At 46.3% G+C, this 24,923-nt stretch overlaps 1 protein-coding gene and 1 long non-coding RNA gene across 2 annotated transcripts in view; one reads left to right on the top strand and one right to left on the bottom strand.

Moving 5' to 3' along the window:
* LOC133215380 (NAD-dependent malic enzyme, mitochondrial-like) overlaps positions 1–8,084 on the bottom strand; it is a gene marked incomplete at its 3' end in the record, with an annotated part of 29,034 nt that extends 20,950 nt beyond the window's left edge. The window contains exons 1-2 of the mRNA XM_061359378.1: positions 7,725–8,084; positions 875–1,001 (exon numbers count right to left, since the gene is read on the bottom strand). Of these exons, the coding sequence (XP_061215362.1) occupies positions 875–982 (108 nt within the window). The remainder of the gene's footprint in view (positions 1–874; positions 1,002–7,724) is intronic.
* Positions 8,085–9,392: 1,308 nt separating this feature from the next.
* Positions 9,393–10,532, top strand: LOC133215382 (uncharacterized). The gene is made up of 2 exons (XR_009726403.1): positions 9,393–9,837; positions 9,940–10,532. It is a non-coding gene; the product is annotated as an uncharacterized LOC133215382 (long non-coding RNA).
* The last annotated feature ends 14,391 nt before the right edge of the window (positions 10,533–24,923 follow it).

Genomic DNA, 24,923 nt, shown 5'->3' with positions numbered 1-24,923 from the left:
GATATTACTAACACAAGACAGAACTATGGAAGTTCAGCTTCCATAGCTCCATTGCTCAGGAAATACCCTGCCAGAGGAAGCTAGCTTTGTCACTTTTGTTGGCTACTTTGAACATCTTGGATGAGCTACCAAAAGCTCTCATCTCATTTCTTATTAGTTTTAGTTTGCACATTCCTGAAGATTCCTGAAGGCTACTACTACAGGAAAAAAAACAAAGAGATTAGGAATGGGTTTGTGGAAACAGGAAATCTTTTGTGAAGGGTGAAAAAAAAAAAAAAGTTACTTTCTTAGGAGAAGCTCCTCCCCATGCAGAGAATTAACATCTCTACCTCCCAGCTCTATTCAAGGTTTATTTTTAGATGGTTTCAGTCCAACTCTCTGCACAGGGATGCTTCTTATTCATATGGCTCAGTCCCAAGTCACAGTCTTGCAGAAAAAAGCAAGGACTAAGACAAAGAGGGTAACACTTTCTATCACAAGCAAGACTGAATTCAGAATTAACTTTTGTAGACTATGAAATAAGTCTCTTTAACTGCTAAAGCTTTACTTGAATTCAACCAGCCCCAAAACCTAAGCCAGTAATCAGCAAGAATCAGCAACTCTTCATTTGGCACAAGAAGGAGCAGTACTGATCGTGTAAACGATAGCAAACAAGGGGAGGCGCAAGTTGATAGAAGCAGGTGGTGTTATTGGATGTCCTTGTACTGTAGGCGTCCAGGTAGTAAACCTGAAATGATCGCTGACTCCTCTGTCTTCTGTACCCTTTTTTGGCTGTGTCCCAGTACACCTCCAGGAGGTGGTTTAACCCTGGACCAAGCTCCACTGGACAATTACCGAATGAAGATAAGGTATTTGATAACCATACAGAACCAACCTTGTTTGTTCTTGGGTTCAACATCAGTGGCTTGCCCTTCTCTTTCGTGTGCACGCTGCGACATGCCATTGCACAGGGAGTGGTAGCGGCTCTCAGTCGGGAAAACATCTTTCCTCTTATACTGCACCTGGAAAAAGGAAAAGAAAACCATTCAGATGCAGAGGCAGCAGAACTGATGTCATATTTGTAGGCCATCTGTTGTAAAAGGAATAGGAACATGCTAGATAAGAGTCTTTGCTCTTAACACTGTGATAATAACACAAAATTGCCTTGTGGCAGCACGGAAAAGAAAAGAAAGGGAGTCTTTACAGCAACAAGAGCACATGAGTGAGTGGAGAGAATACACAGGGACACTGATGTGAGCTAGCATTATGCTGTGGGCTGCAATCAGGTAGCATTCAGTAAGTATGGTCTTATAGCACCATAAACCCAGAGCAAATTGCCATTAGCAAATATTAACCTTCTGTGGTGACCCATGAAACTGGCACCAGTACAAATACCAGGGAGGACAGAATGACTTGGGCTAGTACAGCAGGAAGACTTAAACTGAGTTTCTCCAACCATGAAATCTTGTCATCTGGATAGCAGAAAAGAAAGAAACTATGTCTGTTAGCATATGAAAACTAGAGCAAATGTAGAATTAAAATGGTCAGAAATTCACTGAACTCAGCACTCCATGCTTAAGATTTTTTTAAAATTCCAAACCTAAAATAAAAAGCTATTTTAAGAAGGAATATATCCTTTTCAATAAAGGATATGTTTGTCTAATAAAATAAATATCCCTTAAGCATCAGGCTTATAGACAGCAAGGCAGAGATCCAGATCAGCATGGCATGGGACCCCTGCATCCCATGCTCCACAACCCCCTGACCCAGCTATTTGTTTATGTCCAAGACACAGGATAGGACAGTAAAGCAGGTTACGAGACATTTTTATGTACTGAAATGATGCATGATTTGGATTTTTAATTTCGTCCAGATGGAAGCCAAAATTAGATTAAGGAACAAAACTTCATTATCTTAAATATAGCCTGAATACTTCAGAAGACCTCTCTATAATTAAATTTACACATAATCAGCTTTTAAGACGGCAGGCTGATCTTACAAGTTACAATCTGAGGATTTTCTTCAAAATCTTTCCAAGCAGTAAAAGAACATGAAAACATTTAATATTTTTCATCAGCAGTTACTCCCAAGTTTCTCTTCTACCCATGATAAAGCAGCACTGACATTCAGAAGGATCCCTTTCTCTCATCCTGTTTGCTTGTTTAAGCCTTGCTGTTGGAAAGAAGTTCCACTCAAAACCCACATGTTCAGCTGTTTCATGGAAAAGAATATAAATTTACTTGGAGAGAGGAAGAATGGGAGCCTTCCAGCACTGCAAACACATATTGCTTGTTGATTCCTCCCTAAACCAGCTAGTGGTGGGCTAAACACAGCTCATATGCCAGAACTCAGGGCATCTGGAAACCAACCACAGATCAGCAAAATGGATTTCATCCTGCAAAACAACCAGCCTTTAGGAATGGCAAATTCAGTCCTAACTTGTTTTAATCCCAATTGCTCATTTGCCATCATTATACACTTGTGCGCCCATCTCCTCACACACGAGGCTAAAAACGATCTGTGGTGAGAGTCACAGCAAACCTCAGCCCGCATCCCATCCATGTGGTGTTTGGGTGACTTCAGTCTATCGTGTGCAAACACCTTAAACAAGAAATTGAAATGTAAGCCAAACACCCCACCTTATCTTACTCTAATTAAATCTAAATCACTTCATTGCAACTAATAGGCATTTAAGAAACAAGCAAGATTGTGGCCCAGATGTCTCCCAACTTGATCAATTACTTCTCTAATCAACAAGACAAAAAGAGACTTTTCAGGGGTGTGATTCAAATCTTAGAGATGTTACTTTCTTCTCTTCTGAGAGACAGAAGACTTACTCCTCTCCTCTGAGGTGTACCTAAAATTATTCCCTTGGTGGAGGTATCTTAGATACATAAAGCAAGTGGGAGAATCAGGATTCATTTTCAACTCTGTCCTTTTGTTTAGATCCAAGAGATAAAATCCCAGTTAATTTATATCCAGCATAAAACCTGACTGGTTACTCACTCCTGAGCTCTCCTTCTCTTGCTCTTTTAATTGTTTCTTATTTGTTTCACCTTCCATATTGCACATCTCCTCAAACTCCATTTGCTGTAGACTTTTAAACATGTTTCAGCAAGAACCTGCCTCCAAAACTCACATTAACATGACTTACTCTGAAACCACAACACAAGCATCTTCCCCCATCCCTGGTCCACATTCCTCTGTAGAGGTGCCAAGAGCTCTGTGCTTTGCCAGTGTGGCCACGGCCCTCCATGACTCACCACCTCCTCCCAGCAATGCTGGCCACCAGCCTGGCAAGAACAAGCCACCCCTATGCCCACATCCTCCTTCGTCACAAGCCCTAATTCCTCCTCAAGAACACATGTACAGAAACCCTAAAGATTAAAAATCAAGTCTACATCCATACATGTTGCCAATGGTTTACCGCTCCTTAAAACAGAGCTCCCAGGCTGGCTCTGCTCACAGACAGTTTAAGCCAGATGGAGCACTGAGGTAGCCATAAAAACCAGCTCATACTAGAAGCTTGGGATAGAGCTTCTCACACGGAAGATGCCATCAGACAATAAAACCCCTTTAAATGCAGCATGGTCTGACTGACAACAAATAAGCTGCCCTGGGCAGCACCACTTCTCCCCTGACTTAATGGGAAAGAAAGAAAGGACACAAAGCCTCATGTCCAGTGGCTTATATTGCCAGCCCTGTTTCTGGGAAACACTTTGGGCAGGCAGCAAGCTGCAAGGACAAGTCTGGAGGAACAGTCCCCAAACTGATACCTGGTTTCAAGAAGATGAAGAAGTTGAGTCATGCTTCTTTGTTTTTAAATGGTTTATGATGGTTTTGTACAAGAGTGGCCAGGCTTGAGATGGTGGTACTTTATCCATACGAAAAAGGAATATTGACTTTGATAGCAGAGGCTGATAGAGAAGGGGAAGGATGTCAACTGAGGGAAAGTGAGGGTTGCAATGATGTGAAAACATCCACAGAGGGCAGAGGTTGTGCAATGTCTGCAAAGAAAGCAGAGGAATTGAAAGGGGAATAAAAGCCAGCTAAATCATGTGTCAGCATAACCAGAACAAGGACTTGTTTTCTTCTCTCAGTGGTATGGACTAGATGAGACCACAGTGTACCACTAAACCTAATCCAATTCAATTGGTAATTTCTGACTTATTACTATGTACATGCTGTGCTACAATTTAAGAGAATTAAATTCTTAAGTATAACAGATGACAGCTCTCTGCTGTGCCTTATCAGGAGGCATCTGGCCAGGTCAAACTAATTACCAATACTGCACAAGTGCCCTTATCTAGGAGCAAATGTTTTGCTGCTGCAATTATGGATTTGTTAAATTGCAAAAGCTACTTTTAAGGGAAAGGTTCATAATACTTTTAAAAGGTGCAATTACATTGCTCAGAGAGTCAGGAAGCTCAGCATCAATTAAAGCAAAGTTTGCTTCAATTACTGTGCAAGCTGCCTGTTATGTGGATTATACCTTAATGCAGATGAATGGACAACAACTTGCACTTGATGAGTCCGCAGTCATCCTTCAGTCTGAAGCATGGCTAAACATAAATAGGTTTCAAGTATTCCTGAAATTCTGTATAAATGAACAGTTCTGATCTTTCCTCCATGTACAAAAGTTACCAAGACTTGTGTGTTAACAGGAACTTGTTCTTGGTAATACTTGTTGGAATTGTTAGTTCAAGACCCTACAGACCCCAAAGTGTTTCCAATCTTTCTGGCCTCAGTTTTTGGTTTTAAGCACCACTGCTCTAGGGCCAACAAACATTTTCTCTTATACACCTGCCGCAGTCTATGCAGTGGGTCTGCTGTGGATGTGCCACTGCACTCTGTCCTCTCACTCTTACTCTTTTTAACAAACAGAAAACCCTTGCCTACCCAAGCATGACACAAAACAGGCACACACTACCTGGCTTCATCACTTCAGTAATGATAAAGCAGTCTAAAATTATTACATTATGCAACCATCAACAATAAATGTGCTTCCCAGTGATACTTTTACTTAAAGAAAGCAGCTTTTCCTGCACTCTTCTTTGTGGATCAAGGGGAAGAGGGCACTCCGTTTCACAGCAGAAGCATGTACATGTGAGGAGGAAGGAGCAGAGAGATGAGGCGGGGCCATGCAGTTCCTCACAGCAACTCGGCACCTCCGATTCCCTGAGCTCGTCAGACACCACTGGGGAAAGTTAACAGAAAATGGTGGCAGTAATGTTTTGTGTTCCTTCCAGCAAAGCCCTGAGCTGCCATTCTAAAGAACATTTATAATATACTGTGAGATCTGCAGATTAAAATGAATAATCATATGGGAAGATGTTACTAAGAAAAGGTTTGGTAGCATTAAGTGGGTCCTTTTGGAAGCAGAGTTTAACATATTGAAACTTTTTTCCTTCTTATTCTGAGGCAATCATTTCAATAAGGAGAAAAGTTAGATGTGAAGCATGTATGCAGAGCAAGTAAGTTCACAACTCGAGGCTTGAAATATTCAGCAAATAAAGCACACTTAGGTGAATTCAAAAGAGAATCATTTCAGAACACCTTTGCAAAAACAGCCTGTGCTCTCTGAATTACTTTATCTAGGGCTGAGTTGCTTGTTATTGGAGTCTTGGTTCATAAAAGCTCTTACAATACAACATCAGAGAGCTATTGTTTTTTTATACATTAATGGATCTGACCTAAACATTTTACTTAAGCACCAGAAAGTCCATTATCCTGTGCTGTGGAAACTGCAGCAGCAGTATTTTCAGCCTTCCCTGACAAGAAGATGACTTCACATTCTTGATTTTATCCCATTTGTCTAACTGGAGGGGCAACGTGTTGTAAGCATAGGTGCATCTCTGTAGGACAAAGGCTTTATCCTGCAGAATCCTCTGAAACACTGCAGAAATAAACAGAAAGGCTTTGTTGCTTTATTCCTGAGAACCTATATATCTCTGTATCAGAGCTCTATTCAGATCAAAAATATGTATTTTTCTGCAGATAAGCTGAGAAAGACACAAGAATGTATTGAAAAACTGCTGCACAAGAAATACTTCCTTGGAGAACAGCTCAGCAATACGCACAGAGAAGCAGCTGCTGGCTAATTCAGTGCCCATCAGGTTAAGTATGTATGTAAGCCAACCACTTACAAACCTTGGTGTCCACTATAGTTAAGGACTGTAAAGAAAGGAAGTCCTGTTTAAATCACAGAAGAATCTGAAAATGACCCATACACAAAGTTACCAGCACAGGTAACAGCAAAGCCCTTCTGTGATGCCACCAGTAGTAAAGCTGAAGATTCAGTTAGTGCTCACTCACGCACAGCACACTACCACGCGTTTTGACAGCTTCTTCCCCAGCCTGCAGAAGGAAAAGCTTCAGATCTTGCCTGCACTGACGCTGCTGACTCAGAAAACTACCACACAGGATGAGCAGAAGTTGTGTCCTGGGACTGTAACACACAGTTTCGCTTGAAAAGACTTGCTCAGACCAAATTTCTACAGACCTTATAGGGCCAGCATCATGTTCAACACTGCTGGCTGCACATACACAGTGGGCTGCTTACAGGGTTTCTTACTCTGCCTAGCAAAATCAGGCATGTGCATATACTCTTACACAGAAAATTTCTCTCTGCAGTTCACTACTAACATTTTTTAATTAAAACCACGAAGATACCAAATCAACAGCTTTCTTGGCTGCAAGATCGTCCCTTTTAATCAGCTGTTTGTCAACAAAGTTTTGGGGTTTCTCCAATCAACAGGGAGATAACGTGCCATGGCATAACACACCAAGGTGCTGGGACACCAGCACCGTGAGAAGCCGCTGTGGCTCAGAGGCCAAGACAGACGTGGGACCTGTGGCGGTGGCACTTCAAACAGCCACTGCTGCTTCTTGTGACCAAGAGGCAAACCCCGAGGTCTGCTCTAAAAATACCGGCAGCCTGACAAGCATTTCCTCTTCCAACAGCAGCTCCGCTACTGCCCAACATTTACTCTCTAGTATTTAGGGACGTGCCGTAAAACTTCGCTGCCGGCATGGGGACCATTGGCCAACACTAAATAGCTGGAAAAGCAGCCTCACCCTGGATGAAGGGGTCTGAGGAGCATCCCCAACGCTGACCCGAGGAGCAGCCTCCAGCGATGGGGGCTGTTCCTGAAGGGCGGCAGCTGCGTTTGTCACCGCTCTGACAGCTGGTAAACACGCACCGCTGCACGGCCCAGGCCACGCAGCCTCCTGTTTCCCCCGCCGCAAAACACCCACTTTGGCTTCTTTCGGTTTCCACCTGCCGCCGGAGCCGGCCGGAACCAGGGAGCGGGCCGCGGCGGGGGGAGCGGGCCCCGGGGTAGGGGGGTCCCTACAACAGGCCGAGCCCCAGGGCCTCACAGCGAACACAGAGGGGGGTTGGTGCGACTTAGGGGGCCGCAGGGGACCGGACCGAGGGGCGCGGAACTCCCTGCGCCCCACCGGGCCTCGTGCCCCCTCAGGGTGGGAGGGGGCTGGCCACACGCCCGGGCCCCGCTGGCCCCGGTGCCGCCCCGGCCCTGCCCACCGCACACCTTCGGCTACTGCTCGGCGGGACGCGAAGCGAACGGCCTCTCCTCACCCTGGCGGCACGCAGGGTACTGGGCCGGGGGAGAGGTTTCAGCGGGAGGACAGGCAGCGAGGGTCGAGGCTCTGTAGAAAACACCCCGAGACACGGGTTGTAAAAAGAGGCCTTTTGTACGCCATTGCAATCGTAAGATTGTTACCAGAACGGGATCTACCTCCTCCTGCTGCTGCGGCTGCTGCCTGCCGAGCGATGCTGGCCGAGGACCTGTGTCTATTGTGCCCCAGCAACTCCCACCGCCAGAGCTCCGTCCGCCGCGGAGCCCACCACTGAATGAGACGGACAAGGAGGCGCCGGCGAGGGACACCCCGGAGGGCGGGGCGTCACCCGTGACCGACAGCACCGAGCAGCCAATGAGAGGGAAGCCCGCTAGCCCGCCCATGGCCGCGCTCAGCCAATCAACTGCCTTTCCCGCCCTGACACAAGGGAAACCGCGACAAGGCACGGCCTGTGATATGTTAATGAGGCGGGAGCGACAGCGAATCAGCGCGGAGGGACGGGGCTGTGCGAGGGCCGTGCACTGAGGGGACGGTGAGGGTTAGGGGGGTCTCATGGCGGACGGGACATTGGTACGGCGGGACCGCGGCTGCGGAGCTCCCCATGACCCGTGTGCAGTGAGTTCAGAACGCCCCCGTGTGCTGGGCTGCACCCCCAGAGCGTGAGCACCAGCTCAGGGAAGTGATCCTGCCCCTTTGCTGTACTCTGGGGAGACCCCCCTGCAGTCCTGATCCAGCTCTGGGGCAGCAGCACAAGAGGGACGTGGAGCTGTTGGAGCGAGGCCAGAGGAGGCCATGGAGATGCTGCGAGGGCTGGAGCAGCTCTGCTCTGGAGCCAGGCTGAGAGAGCTGGGCTGGGGCAGCCTGGAGAAGAGAAGGCTCCTGAAGGGGAGACCTTAGAGCAGGTCCAGTGCCTAAAGGGGCTGCAGGAAACCTGGAGAGGGGCTTGGGACAAGGGCCTGTAGGGACAGGCCAAGGGGAATGGCTTGAACCTGCCAGAACAGGGGAGCCTGAGCTGAGCTCTTAGGCAGAAGCTCTTCCCTGTGAGGGTGCTGAGGCGCTGGCACAGGGTGCCCAGAGAAGCTGTGGCTGCCCCATCCCTGGCAGTGTTCAAGGCCAGGTTGGACACAGGGGCTTGGAGCAAGCTGCTCTAGTGGAAGGTGTCCCTGCCCGTGGCAGGGATTGGAGCTGGATGAGCTTTCAGCTCCCTTCCATCACAAACCAGTCTGGGTTTCATTGATTCTCTGTTTTCCAGTATTGCAAATATTGAGGGTTTTAATTTTCTGCTGGCCCTTAACATGATTTAAATTGTGAGATGTAGAACTGTGCAGTTAAAAGAAGCAGTGTTGCTATGGTAACCAACAATGCCTATATGAATCCACTTAATCAAAACCTCCTCTACTAATTGTGATTTTGAGGCCTGTCATGAAGTGCTCATTGTTCTGCTTTCCCCCTGTCAGCATGACTGATGGCTTTGAAACATCTCTGAATAACGTGGTGCTGCACCTATAAACAAAGGAGATGGATAAAATAACACACAAGGTCGTGACTTTTTTTAACCATGAGTGGTTAAAAATAGCTCAAATCAAAGGCATTTAAACATGCCAGAGCTCATCTCTGAATAGGATGAATTTGGTGTTGCTGTAAACCCATATCATTTCAGACAGATCGAGGATTTTAGCCAATATATCTATATCATTAACTGCAACAGTTAATGACATGTAAACCCATGTCATTTCAGACAGATCGCAGCTCTTACCCGATATATCTATATCATTAACTGCAACAGTTAATGACATGTAAACCCATGTCATTTCAGACAGATCGCGGCTCTTAACCGATATATCTGTATCATTAACTGCAACAGTTAATGACTTGTTGCAGTTTATTGCAAAACACTTCTTTGTGAAACAATCTGTTGAAAGCTGTGTTGTAATTAATCCCAGAAGAGAAAAACCTCCACCCCAGGGAACAGGATTAGACAGGGCTGCAAGGTCTGGAACTCACAGCAGCATCCTTTAATGAGGGAGAACTTTGGTTTCTAGACAGAACACCCACTAGTTCTGCACTGTTGTTTTCTCCCAGCAGCTCTCTGATGTCCAGCACGCTCATTCGTGAAGCCAGACTCCAAGCCACCAAGCGTTCTCCAAGCTACAGGTTGTTGTGAAGAGGAAGCATGGTCCATCCTTCATACCTTAACATAACCCTGGTCTTGCGCCACGGAGCCATGTGTCATGGTAATGCTCAGCCTACTGTCAGGTAATGCAGACTTGGCTTGTCCTAGGGTAGGAGGGGAGTTCCTTACATTTTGTCCATTGTACATCTCATGCTACTCCGTAACCACTGAGTGCATGTTTCTAGTCACTTCCAGCAACTGCCTGTGGTACAGAAGCAGAGAAGTTGTAATTTCTTCTTCTTCCTGAGGACTTTTATCACCATATTTGGTGCTCAGCACAGAGGATTTTCTTTTGGCACTCATGATGTTGTTGCTTTGCTGTTGCCAAGAGAACAACTGGGAGCCTTTGGCATTCCTCAGCTCCATAAAGCCAACTGTGATGGCTCTGGGCTGTATGGGAGCAGCCTCAAGCAGTGGCACAGCTCACCTACTACAGGGCACAAATTCATTCAGGAACTCTTGATACAACAGGAGCCTCTTTGATTGTAACAGCAGATTTCCCACAGGCCACTGCACTTTACTGGGGTCCTTGTTCAGTGCCAAAGTAAAATGCATCTCTCAAACATTAGTTTCAAGGTTGTACATCAAGGTGGTTCTCTTAATTCACTTCCACTCTCCTAAAACCATACTCTGGTCTGAGCTTTCCTGGGCTTTTGATCATGTGCTGCTGTTCTGTCTCCCTGTGCTAAATGACAGTCAGATACTTCCTGTTTCATTTTCCTTGTGATAAACCGTATTGATTGTAACCCAGTCAGACAAATTAAACAGAAGATTTTTGGTTCCTATCCTTGAGATGATTTTGTGTCTGTTTTCTGTAACATTCCCTGTTTTAAAAATATCTTATTTAAAGCAAAGTCACCAGAGCTGGACTCAGTATTTTCGTGTTTTTTATATCACCGATTCTTAATGTAAACTAACCCCCCCCCCAAAAAAAACAAACCCCAAACTTCTCTGTTCTAGAGATCCAAGGCTCTTTTCTTCTACAGCACTGCCTCAACACCTGCACTGTCACTTCTATAAATATATTTATAATGTAATTATATATATTTATATATAGCTACTGAGCAAACAAATATTTAAGCAGTCATGTTGCTTTTTTATCTGCCTTCAATCTTGGACTTTTTTACAGTGCAGACTAGCAGACAAGCCATCTCTCAGGAAGATAAAAACTGGCACCTTCACTTTCCACTGTATTTCTGTTAAAAAGTGCCAGTTGTTAACTTCATGGTTAAACTAATCCTCAGATGGAGAGATGACTCTACTGACTCTTCTCATTTACATTGTGAGACTATAGCCGGAACTAGGCAGTAAAAATGATTGCTACCTCAAGGCAAGGCTTGTGAAGAAAAATGGTATCTTTTATTAAACTGATCCCACTAGAAGATACTGTTCTCCCCACGCACATTGTCTCTCTTATATCTTTAGAGCAACAACACTGCTAACTGTCTTTATGCTGTTTCCATTATTTGATTCTACTTCTGCCTAGTAATTTTGTTCTATCTTTTAAAGTTGTTCTGCTTAAAATCACTCATGTAGCATTTTTATGATCAAATATGTCCAGAATATTCTCTGGCTCTGAGACCAGCTCACATGGGAACATCCCACATCCATGCTATAAAAGTGTTTTACAATCTGAATCAATGTTATGTGCAGACTGCACTTTGGGCATAGCATGCTAATTCCCACACTGTCTCCAGCAGTTGTTTAGGAAAATGCTAGCTGGTCTGATCCAGAGCTATGCCTGGGGTTGTTCTAATAGTTGAACAGTGTAGGTGACAAAGCTCCAGTTCCTGGGGACATTTTGTAGCACTGTTAAATCTGTGCCTATTGGGGATGATGTTCTTTAAGCATGTCCATATGTGTCTGTAAGTCTTCCCAGTTAGGGAGCTTTGGCTTATGTGGATACAAGTCCCTTCCCAAACTAGTTCTGATTAATCCCTTAGTAACTCTCGTAGGTTAACAATAGTCTGGCATTTGCTGCTTTTAAGTTTTACTTTCCCTGCTTTTGATATTTTTAGGCTGGTGAACCATTTCACCTCAGATCTTCAGCTGCTTCTACACTGCTGAGCTCCTTGAACAGCCAGGGACATGGCGACACAACCAGGTGGTACTTTATCTTGCTTTTCTGGCTCTTCCTCTGCTTCCTTCAATTTCCAGTTTCCTCAGTCTATCTTCAACACTGTGTCACCCTACCTTACTTCTGCTGACCAAAGACCATTCCCTCCCTCCTCATTTTTGCTCCATTAATACACCCACACAGTAAGTAGAAGATACGGTTGCAGTTTGCACAGATTTAGAATCATAGAATACTTAGGGTTGGAAAGGACCTTAAGATCATCAAGTTCCAACCCCCCTGCCGTGGGCAGGGACACCTCGCTCTAAACCATATTACCCAAGGCCTCGTCTCCAACCTGGCCTTGAACACTGCCAGGGATGGAGCATTCACAACCTCCCTGGGCAACCTATTCCAGTGCCTCACCACCCTAACAGGAAAGAATTTCCTCCTTATATACAATCTTTAACTGTACTGGAGGTAGTCTGCCAACTGTGGCAGGGCCAGAAGTAAGTGCATTGTAAAGGAAAGGCTGTTTTACCACTGAGGGCAGGTACCACAAGCAGCAGCCTTCACAGGGGGAAGCCGTAGCCTTTTTGGTGCCTTAATCCCCTCATAAATTTTCTGCTGGGAATCAGGGTAAACCTCTTCCTCTTCTCCATTGCTGCTAGTTCTATTAGTTGTGTTAAACCCAGATAGGTTTGTATGTGCTGAGCTCACAGCTCTCATATCTGGTGCAGACACACAGTGACCTTTCCTACACCATCCTCGTAATGAGGAGCTTTATTCCAGAGATTATCTACAGCACCCTACCTCTGACCTACTGAACCATCTTCCTTAACATCCTGTTTCTTATAGTTTGTACAATCACAGAATCCTTTCTAGGCAAAGCATGACCTAGACTAGATGTTCCAGCACCCTGTCCAGCCCAATCTTAACAGTGTCCAGCACTGGGGAACCCACCACTTCCCTGGGGAGATTATTCTCCTCATAAGAATAATCTGATTGTTCTTAGTGTGAAAATTTTCCTTTTATGTCCAGTTGGAATCTCCCCAGGAGTAATTTGTGCCCATCACCCCTTGTCTTTTCCATGGGGCTCCTTATAAAAAGGGAGTCTGTCTTCTTTGTAGCCACCCTTTAAACCCTGGAACTTCTCAGGAGGCTTAGCTCTTTAGCTGTGCTGATGGAAGAACAGAAGGACACGGGGCCTGAACTGAGGCTGGCAGTTTAGGCTCAGGAGAGAAACCTTATGTCTTTAATGTTCCTCTTTTAATCACAGAAGTAACCAATTAATTTTCTTCATGATGCTCAAATGGTTTGTTGTCCTGTCTTGTTTTGTCTGATTATCCAGCAGGGGGCTGAGAACTAGAGTAGTCCTCACAGATATTCTATAATAGTCCATTTCCACCAGTGTAACTGTATCAGCACATATCTACAACACCAAATTTGTGGGTTTGAGACTCAATCAAAGCCTAAAGCAGAGCAAGTACTGAGGGGAAGGACTGCCCTCTTCTGATCACTCAGTATATAGCAAGTTGAGATGGTCATGGCTTTGACAGAAATGGGTATAAAACGCACAAAAACCTGAGTGCTAAACTTACTGTGAGTTTAGATGGCCTAAAGTCCCCACTGACTTCGATTAAGTTGGCAAGAGGCATCACTCAGGCACCTCAGAAGAAAGTCTAACCCCGTCAGTAAGTGTTTGGTGACATTGCATCTGGGTTTAACATCTTGAAATCAGCATACAGTGCTTTTCTGTCTCTCTCTTATCTGATATGGTGTGTATATGTGTGGCAGAATGAGACTTGGACCTTGCAGGAACTGATCAGAGCCATTGGTGAGGTTTGAAAGTTAAAGGCCAAGTGCCCACCAGCGTACACACACTCCTTGCTTCTGCTTTAAAATGATGGACACCATGCTCTCAGCCTGGGCTCCCAGGCAATTACACTAGTGTTTCAGGCTTGAAACTCTCTTTAATGAGAACAGTGTACTTTTTCCCCCAGTATGGCAGTGACAGACAAAAATAATAGAGAAACCTGCCAAAACCAATCCATTAGCCTTCACTAGGTCTCCAAATTGCAGTGGCTTGAGAGGCCAGAAAGTCAATTTTCTATATTGTTACATGATACCACCATCTCCACCTTGACTTCTACATAGGGTAGCAAAGGATATTGTCCTAACCAGTGCAAATCAACTTTTGTTTCCTGCCGAAGAAGTGAGAGAAGGGACTATGAGCTGGTAAGCAGAGCATCATCCTGGCACTGAAGAGAAACATCTTTTGCTTCCAGAGCCTCCATTTGCCTTCTGAACGTTGCTGAAGACAAAGCAGCCCATTCTGCTGTGACTTTGCTAAATCAGTGTTACAGCTGCTGACCCAAAACGTCACGTGTCCTGCTTGGACTCCTGTGCATTTAAGGTCATCTGCCACATACCCTCACTGGCCATATATTGCTAGCTGAACCATAAAATTTACCTTCTCCTGCAGGAGAAGACTGATATTAAAAACACTGAATCATAGAATCATCTACCAAGACTTGTGAAAGGCATTTGACACCAACCCACATGACATCCTTGTCTCTAAGCTGGAGAGGCATGGATTTGAAGATGAACAACTCTGTGGATGAGGAATTGGCTGGATGGTTGCACTCAAAGAGTTGTGGTCAGCAGCTCAGGGTCCAAAAGGAAACTGGTAACGAGTGTTGTCCATCAGAGGTCAGTACTATTACCAATCCTGTTCAACATCTTTGTCAGTGACATGGACAGCGGGATAGAGCACCCACAGCAAGTTCACCAATGGCACCAAGCTGTGTGGTGCAGTTGACACGGTGGAGAGTCAATGGATGGGATCCAGAAATACCCGGACAGGCCAGAGATGTGGGACCATGTGAACCTCGTGGAGTTCAACCAAGTCAAGTGCAAGGTCCTGCTCCTGGGTCAGGGCAATCCCCAGCACAAACACAGGCTTGGGGAGACTGGATGAAGCAGCCTGAGGAGAAGGACTTGGGGTGTTGGGTGAGGAGAAGGACTTGGGGTGTTGGGTGATTACAAGCTCCCCATGACCCGGCTTCAGTGAGCGCTTGAGCCCAGAACCCCCCCATGTGCTGGGCTGCACGCCCAGAGCGTGAGCAGCAGCTCAGGGAGGGGATCCTGCCCCTCTGCTGCACTCTGGGGAGACCCCCCCCTGCAGCCCTGATCCAGCTCTGGGGCAGCAGCACAAGAGGGACGTGGAGCTGTTGGAGCGAGGCCAGAGGAGGCCATGGAGATGCTGCGAGGGCTGGAGCAGCTCTGCTCTGGAGCCAGGCTGAGAGAGCTGGGCTGGGGCAGCCTGGAGAAGGCTCCTGAAGGGGAGACCTGAGAGCAGCTCCAGTGCCTAAAGGGGCTGCAGGAAAACTGGAGAGGGGCTTGGGACAAGGGCCTGTAGGGACAGGCCAAGGGGAATGGCTTGAACCTGCCCGAGGGGAGACTGAGCTGAGCTCTTAGGCAGAAGCTCTTCCCTGTGAGGGTGCTGAGGCGCTGGCACAGGGTGCCCAGAGAAGCTGTGGTTGCCCCATCCCTGGCAGTGTTCAAGGCCAGGTTGGACACAGGGGCTTGGAGCAAGCTTCTCTAATGGAAGGTGTCCCTGGCCATTTCAGAGGGTTGGAGCTGGATGAGCTTTAATGTTCCTTTCAACCCAAACCATTCTATATAAAAAACCAGATCAAGGAGAAGCAATTACATGAGTTTCTTCATCGCATACACACAATTAAAACCATAAATCCTTTACATCAATGGTGCATCATATCACTTGCCAGAATATGCAGTCATCTCTGTTTGGAACAGTGTCAGACATCTTAGTTATGACATATCTGATGGGGAGTTACGAGCCAGCTATAAAACCTCTGCTATAAAGCAAGCTTTGGCTCTTACTCTGATGATCTTCTGTAGTTTAAATTACAGAGAGTATAACTCCATCAAGATTTCACCAGCACTGCTGTGAATGGAAGTTTCTCATTCTTGACAACTTCCAGAAACAAAGTATTTCTCTTTTATGAAAGCAAGGGAACTTGAATCTTTTAAAAATTGAAACCTATTTAGCCATAAAATTTGGTGTTTTTTTTCTAGTTCAGGCTTATTTTCCTCAATTCAAGGGTTGGGTGGACTGAGGCTGAATGAAGCCACTGCAGTTGAAGATAGAAGCTGGCAAACCACAGAGCAGCAGAAACTACATATCTTACCTCTATTCTGATCCTGCAGGCCAGAGATCTTAAAGGCAGTGTGCTGAAAGAAGAAAGCTATCACAGAAAGTTGTTAGGAACATTTACCCTCTGTGAATCTATGTCAGTTGTTCCCAACCACCTTTATCCACTTCAGGAGCTCACAAATGGCTTCCAGGATGATTTGCTCCATTTCCTTTGCAGGACCTCAGCCAAGGCTGCCTGACCTGCAGGCTCGAGTTATCCCTTCTATCCTGAGGAGGGTTTGGGGTCCCTTTGCACCTCTGCTGTCACTTAATGCACCCCAGAGTAGCTCCTCCACCACTCCAGGAGTTGGCTGAAGGTGAGAGGAGCTGTCAGTCCCTAACCAGGAGCCTGCCAGCAGAAGCTGTTAGGCACTGTCAGAAGCAAAAGCCTCCAGATGCCAGCCCTCATGGCATGGCCCCCACATCCCCAGGGGCCAGAACTGGAAGGAGGGCTGCAGTCAGTGTGTATGTGCTGCATGACTGGGCCTGGGAGAGTCAGTTTATTACTCAGTCTCTGTTGTTCCATACGGGGCCTGCAGACTGCAAATTGCAGCCGTCAGAGAATCGTCACCCGGACAGCAGCTGTAGGTATTGCTGTTTGGATTCTTTACTTTCCAGTGCATACAAAAGCCTGAACTGCGAGACGTTGTACTCTTAACTGTAGAGAAGCTCTTGTGAATGTGGGCTGTACATTATCCCTGTCACAAACATCTGGAGGGTGCAGAGTTAATGGGAAATCTGATTACTGTTCAGAAAGATGCGGACTTGGCAGGGGGTTGGAACTAGATGATCTTAAGGTCCTTTCCAGCCCTAACTATGATTCTATGATGCTATGACTTCTTACTTTGAGCTTCCCCAGTAAATCATATGCTTCTCTCTAGGAGAGAAAAAGCTGTCTCCAACATGATTTTTTCAAAATATTGCTAAAAATCATAAACTCTTGGGTTAAAAGCCGCCTGATTAGTCAGGTACACCTATCAGTGCAGTCACATGTGGGAAGACATTCCTCTCTTCTGCCTCCTTTGTCAGAGGGTGCGGTGAATGTACTGACAAAACTGAAGAATTTATACTTTTTAGGCACATTGATACAATCCAGTTGGCTGCAGTGCTTACACAGGGTGGACTTGGGTCACCAGAAACAGAATGATTTCATTTTCTGTTCTAACCTCTTATTACTTAAAAGCCAACCCAGGGGAACAAAGTGCTTAACCACATGTGTGTACGTGACAGAACACAAACGTAATCCCTGTTGACTTAAATGTCTCTGCTGACCTGCTTGACGACAATGTGCTCAAATATTTTGCCAGAGAAAATCTACTCAATGCTATTCAGCAAGACAAAACACCTCCTGGCTTCATTCAAAGGCACAGGGAGCGCTTACCACGCTGCAAGCCCAGACCTACAGCCGCTCCTCACTGCTCACACATACACCAAATAGGTGTGATCCCGTAATTTCTCCCCACAGGGGGAAAAGCTCCATGTCAAATTACCAGCTGCTGGTCCACCCTTGACCTGCAGCTCTTCTGCACATCATGGGCACTGAAAGTGGAAGTCAGCAGCCTGGAAAGCCAGCTGTATCCTGAGCTGCATCAAAAGGAATGTGATCAGCAGGTCAAAGGAGGTGATCCTGCCCCTCTACAACATAAAAAGGACATGGAACTCTTGGAACAAGTCCAGAGGAGGCCACGAGGATGATCAGGGGACTGGAGCACCTCCGGTATGAAGATAGGCTGAGAAAGTTGGGGCTGTTCAGCCTGGAGAAGAGAAGGCTGCGTTGAGACCTCATAGCAGCCTTCCAGTATCTGAAGGGGGCCTATAAGGATGCTGGGGATGGACTCTTCATTAGGACTGTAGTGATAGTACAAGGGGTAACGGGTTAAAACTTAAACAGGGGACGTTTATATTGGATCAAAGGAAGAAGTTCTTTCCTGTGAGCATGGTGAGACACTGGAATGGGTTGCCCAGGGAAGTTGTGAATGCTCCATCCCTGGCAGTGTTCAAGGGTGGATTGGACAGAGCCTTGGGTGACATGGTCTACTGTGAGGTGTCCCTGCCCATGGCAGGGGGGTTGGAACTTGATGATCTTAAGGTCCTTTCCAAACCAAACCGTTGTATGATTCTGTATGTAAGGTCACGTCATGGCTTTTACTCTAGGTGACGTCTTCAGTCTCTGTCCCCCGTGGGGTTGATATGAGAATTGAATCCAGGCAGTGAGTTATAAAGGCCGGGAACCGCACTTTGATGAGCTTCCCTGCAGAGGGCAGTGCGTCCTCACCGAAGGCAGCGCACATCTCCAAGAGCTGCACAACTCTGAAGTCAAAACAGACTTGTAATCAGGAAATACAATTCTTTCCAGAATCCCCTCCAGAGGGACAGCTCTGGCCTGGGGAGATCCTCCTGAAGGGGACCTTTGCTTGGCACCTCAAATGCAAATGGATTCTGTGTCCACATGCAAACAGGCCTCCAGTACCTGGTGAGAGTCCCTGAATCTACTACCCACTTCCTTTTCTCCATGTGCATGCTCAGTTCTGTACCCATGGCTTCCCATCTCCCATGGTTTCTCTGTCTACCCCACTTTTCTCTACCCTTCTCCTCGAAAAGCCAATTCAGGCTCTTTTATGGCTGCTGCTGAGCAAACAGCTCAGCGTGTTGAGCAGGAACCTGTGCTATAAATGGAGTCACAGTAGCTGGGACACATAAGCTTGGGGTCTGCTGCTCAGCCCATTCATGGTAATTTCACTGACTTAAACTACATGATCGGTAAAGGTCCCTTCCAACTCAAACCATTCTGCGATTCTTAACAATTGGAGAAGAAAACCAGAAGATGCCTCACCCTTTTCATCAATCAGTTTTACAGCATATTATTTGCATTTTGCCCATTTTACAGATGAGGTCAAGCATACAGAGACGGGGTAATTCTTCTCCTGGGCATTCAAGAGACCAGGGAGGAACAGAGTGAGTCTGAGAGCAGCATTCTGCCATGTAATAAGGAAATAAGGGTTATCATAGAATAGTTAGGGATGTAAAGGACCTTAAGATCATCAAGTTCCAACCCCTGTGCCATGGGCAGGGACACCTCACACTAAACCATGTCACCCAAGGCTCTGTCCAACCCACCCTTGAACACTGCCAGGGATGGAGCATTCACAGCTTCCTTGAGCAACCCATTCTAGTGCCTCACCACCCTAATAGTAAAGAACTTCTTCCTTATATCTAATCTAAACTTCCCCTGTTTCAGTTTTAACCCATTACCCCTTGTCCTGTCACTACAATCTCTAATGAAGAGTCCATCCCCAGCATCCCTATAGGCCCCCTTCATATATTGGAAGGCTGCTATGAGGTCTCCACGCAGCCTTCTCTTCTCCAGGCTGAAAAGCCCCAGCTTTCTCAGCCTATCTTCATACGGGAGATGCTCCAGCCCCTGATCATCCTCGTGGCCCCCTCTGGACCTGTTCCGACAGATCCATGTCCTTTCTATGTTGAGGACACCAGAACTGTACACAGTACTCCAAGTGAAGTCTCACAAGAGCAGAGTAAAGGGGCAGGATCACCTCCTTCGACCTGCTGGTCACGCTTCTTTTGATGCAGCCCAGGATACGGTTGGCTTTCTGGGCTGCAAGCGCACACTGAAGCTGGCTCATGTTCATTTCCTCATCGACCAGCACCCCCAAGTCCTTCTTGGCAGGGCTGCTCTGAATCTCTTCTCTGCCCAACCTGTAGCTGTACCTGGGATTGCTCCGACCCAGGTGTAGGACCTTGCACTTGTCATGGTTAAACTTCATGAGGTTGGCATCAGCCCACCTTACAACCGTGTCAAGGTCCCTCTGGATGGCATTCCTTCCCTCCAGCATTATCAACTGAACCACACAGCTTGGTGTCTTCGGCAGACTTGCTGAGGGCACACTCAATCCCACTGTCCATGTCAGCGACAAAGATGTTGAACAAGACCGGTCCCAACACCGATCCCTGAGGGACACCGCTCGTTACTTGTTTCCAGCTGGACATTGAGCCACTGACCACAACTCTTTCTGTGCTGCCATCCAGCCAGTTATTTATCCACCGAGTGGTCCCTTCATCAAATTGATGTCTCTCCAATTTAGAGACAAGGATGTCGTGTGGGACAGCGTTGAGCGCTTTGTTCAAGTCCAGGTAGGTGACATCAACTGCTCTACCGCTGTCCATCAGTTCTGTAGCCCCATCACAGAAGGCCACCAAATTGGTCAGGCAGGATTTCCCCTTTGTGAAGCCGTGCTGGCTGTCCCCAAGCACCTTGTTGATTTTCATGTGCCTTAGCATGCCTTCCAGGAGAATCTGCTCCAAGATTTTGCCAGGCACAAAGGTGAGACTGACTGGTCTGTAATTCCCTGGGTTTCCCCTTCTTGAAAATAGCAGTTATATTTCCCTTTTTCTAGTTGCCTCGAACTTCACCTGACTGCCATGATTTTTCAAATATGATGTACAGTGGCTTAGCAACTTCATTTGCCAGCTAATAAAGTTGCTAATGGAAACTGAGTATGGGCACAGTGATGCTTGCCTGAAAATGGGACAGCACAGGGAGACTACGTAGCTCCTGGAGGAACAGCTTGAAATGGTAGGCGAATAGATGGAAGATCTTAGCATTTACTGGCAGCTGCCATGTTTGTGGGTTTGAGGACCATCATTTAGAACAACAAACTATGTGATATTTAATGGACCCTCTCCTAATGGAGAGAGGTTGAAGGGGTCTTGCTCGTGTTTGACTTTGTAAGAGCAAGTTCAGTCAGTGTAAAATGTCAGTTGGTGTCTGTGGAGACAAGTCACAACCAAAGGAAGAAACCAAGGTTTCTGCTTTGACCCACCCTGTAAATGGCTCTGTGATTAACTGCTTCAGTCTGTTGCGCAGCAGTTTATGGGATGACATTGGCTATGCAGGATTTAGAGAAGGCTGAGGTTCTTAGTAACTTCTTTGCCTTGGTCTTCGCTGGCAAAGGCTCTGACCACACTGCCCAAGTCTTGGAACGCAGACACAGGGACTGTGAGAATGAAGACCTTAGGCGCACTGTAGGAGAGGATATGGTTTGAGACCATCTTAAGAACCTGAACGTGCACAAGTCCTTGGGACCTGATGAAATCCATCCACAGGTCCTGAAGGAGCTAGTGAATGAAGTTGCTAAGCCACTGCCTGTCATATTTGAAAAATCATGGCAGTCAGGTGAAGTTCCCGATTACTGGAAAAAGGGAAATATAACTCCCATTTTCAAGAAGGGGAAAATGGATGACCCGGGGAATTACAGACCAGTCAGTCTCACCTCTATGCCTGGCAAAACCTTGGAGCAGATTCTCCTGGAAGGCATGCTAAGGCACATGAAAATCAACAAGGTGCTTGGGGACAGCCAGCACGGCTTCACAAAGGGGAAATCCTGCCTGACCAATTTGGTGGCCTTCTGTGATGGGGCTACGCAAATGATGGACAGTGGTAGAGCACCTGACGTCATCTACCTGGGCTTGTGGAAAGCATTCGACACCGTCCCACACGACATCCTTGTCTCTGAATTGGACAGACATCAATTTGATGAATGGACCACTTGGTGGATAAAGAACTGGCTGGATAGCAGCACACAAAGAGTTGTGGTCAGTGGCTCAGTGTCCAGCTGGAAACCAGTAACGAGTGGTGTCCCTCAGGGATCGGTGTTGGGACCGGTCTTGTTCAACATCTTTGTCGCTGACATGGACAGTGGGATTGAGTGCGCCCTCAGCAAGTTTGCTGATGACACCAAGCTGTGTGGTTCGGTTGATACGCTGGACGGAAGGAATGCCATCCAGAGGGACCTTGACACCCTTGTGAGGTGGGCTGATGCCAACCTCATGAAGTTTAACCATGCCAAGTGCAAGGTTCTACACCTGGGTTGGAGCAATTGCAGGCACAGCTACAGGTTGGGCAGAGAAGAGATTCAGAGCAGCCCAAGGAGAAGGACTTGGGGGTGCTGGTCGATGAGGAAATGAACATGAGCCAGCTTCAGTGTGCGCTCGCAGCCCAGAAAGCAACCGTATCCTGGGCTGCATCAAAAGAAGCGTGACCAGCAGGTCGAAGGAGGTGATCCTGCCCATCTACTCTGCTCTCATGAGACCTCACTTGGAGCATTGTGTGCAGTTCTGGTGTCCTCAACATAAAAAGGACGTGGAACTGTTGGAATAACTCCAGAGGAGGCCATGAGGATAAGGGGACTGGAGCACCTCCTGTATGAAGATCGGCTGAGAAAGCTGGGGTTGCATGGAGACCTCATAGCAGCCTTCCAGTATCTGAAGGGAGCCTGTAGGGATGCTGGGGATGGACTCTTCATTAGGGACTGTAGTGACAGGACAAGGGGTAATGGGTTAAAACTGAAACAGGGGAAGTTTAGATTGGATCTAAGGAAGAAGTTCTTTAATTTGCCAGGCACAGAGGTGAGACTGACTGGTCTGTAATTCCCTGGGTCATCCATTTTCCCCTTCTTGAAAATGGGGGTTATATTTCCCTTTTTCCAGTCATCCCAAACTTCACCTGACTGCCATGATTTTTCAAATATGATGGACAGTGGCTTAGCAACTTCATTTGTGAGCTTCTTCAGGACCCATGGATGGATTTCATCAGAACCTGTGGACTTGTGCGTGTTCAGGTTCTTTAAGATGGTCTCGAAACAGATCCTCTCCTACAGTGGTCCTAGGGTCTTCATTCTTTGAATCTTTTAAAGACAGATTCTCCTTTTATATATATGTATGAATAAAATCCTGCTCTTTGAATTTAGCTATGTAATTGTTACAAACCAGCTCCAACAGCAGCCAGACGGCAGTGCAAAATACCATGGTGAGCATGGTCTAGGAAATTGGAGATGCACTTTGAAAGGACTACATTCATCTGAATATTTTACTACTTCAAGATCAAACCCTGCCTTTGAAAATGTCAAAAGCAACTATTCAGAATCAAACACCATATGGTACATTTGTCCTCTTCTGTTCCTCTTACAATCAATAGATGAAAAAGAACATTTCAGACCTGCATGCCACACTATACAGTGTTGTCACCTCAAGACCTCCAAAATGTGAGATAGTGGCAGGAAACTGCTCAAATACATGTTTGTTGGATTAAAAGGAAATGATCATTAGAAGTCCAGTCTCCTATAGCTGTGCTTGTGACACTATGGCGTGGGTTTACTCTGGAATTCAGGTGTGATTTGCCTATGAAACACTTCCCAGGATGCCCCTAGAACCATACGTAGAAGTAATCTGAAGTTGATTTCTCATGACTTTACTGGTAAAGCTCTGAAGATCTGGTTAATGCAGCTCTGTGATAGGGTAACAGCTGCTGAGCCCAACACGATTAAAAATAAATCACAGTAAAAATAGTCATGTATTTGTAACTGAGGAGGAACAATCACCAGGGCAGCAGCTGAACTGTTGACAGGCAGGCATCATGTTGACATTTAAAAGTGTTTTTAAGAGCATCCTCTCCCTGATGGATTCCTGGTCCCCAACTTGTGACAGGCGAATGGCTGTAGTGGATATACCTCATCGCTGGCTTAAACACACCTCTAAACTTGATGTCTTCCTCAGTTTAGAGAGACATTTGCAGTCATCTGCTTCTGGAATCTGACATCTGAAGTCCCCTGTGCTGGCACTGTGGTGCGCCTTCATGTCACTGAACAGGATCACCTTGCTCACTCCTGAGCCCTGGTGATCCCAATGAGCACCTTCAGTTCCTTCTGCCTCTGCTCAGCATTCCCACCTCAGCACATCTCTAAATCCAGGGTTGTCTCCCAGTGCCACTTGGCCTTGGAGACCCAACTGTTAATGACAGTAGTGCTCCTTTTTCCTCTTTTGCAAATAAGTAACATGCGAATTTATTGAAACACCTGTTGGTTAACCTTGCACTGAAGTGATTCTTCGAACTGCAAGAAGAATCAGTTTGCAGAAGTCATCGGGTTGGTGACAAAGTCCAAATTCCCTCACTGTGACTCTGAGCACTCAGCTGGCCCGTACCAATCAAAGCAAAGCCCAGTGAAAAGCAGCCCAACACAAACACCACCAGAATGCAAATACTCATCTGATTCATGCATAAATGGAGGTGTTTGTGATCATTCTGATAAGTCTTCTCCCATTTTTTTTGTGTTGGAAGGGACCTTAAAGCTCATCCAGTTCCAACCTCCTGCCATGGGCAAGGACACTTTCCACTAGAACAGGTTGCACCAAGCCCTATCCAACCTGGCCTTGAACACTGCCAGGGATGTGGCATTGCAGAAGAACCTAGATGTGAGTACTGGAATCAGAATTTCAAATCTGGTAATAAGAAAATAATTATATGCTACGAAGCAAGGAAGTCTCAGGCCTTAATTTTTATTGTTGATGAGAAACAAATCTGGCTTGTGATTGGCTGAGCACACTCAGGTAACAAATTAAAGCCACACTTCTCATTATCCCCTTTGTCGCAGCACGTGATGCTGAGGTTTTGGAACAACATTAAATTACAGCTCACAAACCAAGATGAAAAATTGAGAGCAGCAGCAGTACAATCTATATGCTTCTTGTGAAGTCAGTATTACACTTTAACTGTGGATTTAACAGCTCTCGCTACTCTTAGAAGACAATATGCAAAAGCAAAACTGGTAATTCCATGGCTGTAACAAACAGTCCCATAGGCCTCTGGTGAAGATGTTCAGCCTAAGTGTAACAACCCATGGAAAATGGCTTCAGAGGACATTTTTACATGTCAGCATGTATCCATGTTTAACACAATGGTAGCAAATAATCACTGAATCTGTCAGAAGAGAGTTTTGGAAGTCAGCTCTGGCCTTGCTGATCTTATCCTTCATTTCTAAACTCCATCAGCTCCCAAACACCTAATTTTCAGTTGATGCCCCGGCTGCAGTGTTTGTGCATCTCCC

Source organism: Neopsephotus bourkii, unplaced genomic scaffold (assembly GCF_033783945.1).
Source record: "Neopsephotus bourkii isolate Nb327-2 ecotype Australia unplaced genomic scaffold, CSIRO-AGI_Nbou_v1 NB_972, whole genome shotgun sequence".
In the NCBI taxonomy this organism is placed as follows: domain Eukaryota; kingdom Metazoa; phylum Chordata; class Aves; order Psittaciformes; family Psittacidae; genus Neopsephotus; species Neopsephotus bourkii.
Note: the sequence above shows the minus strand (reverse complement) of the source record. Positions and strands in the feature narration are given on the sequence as shown.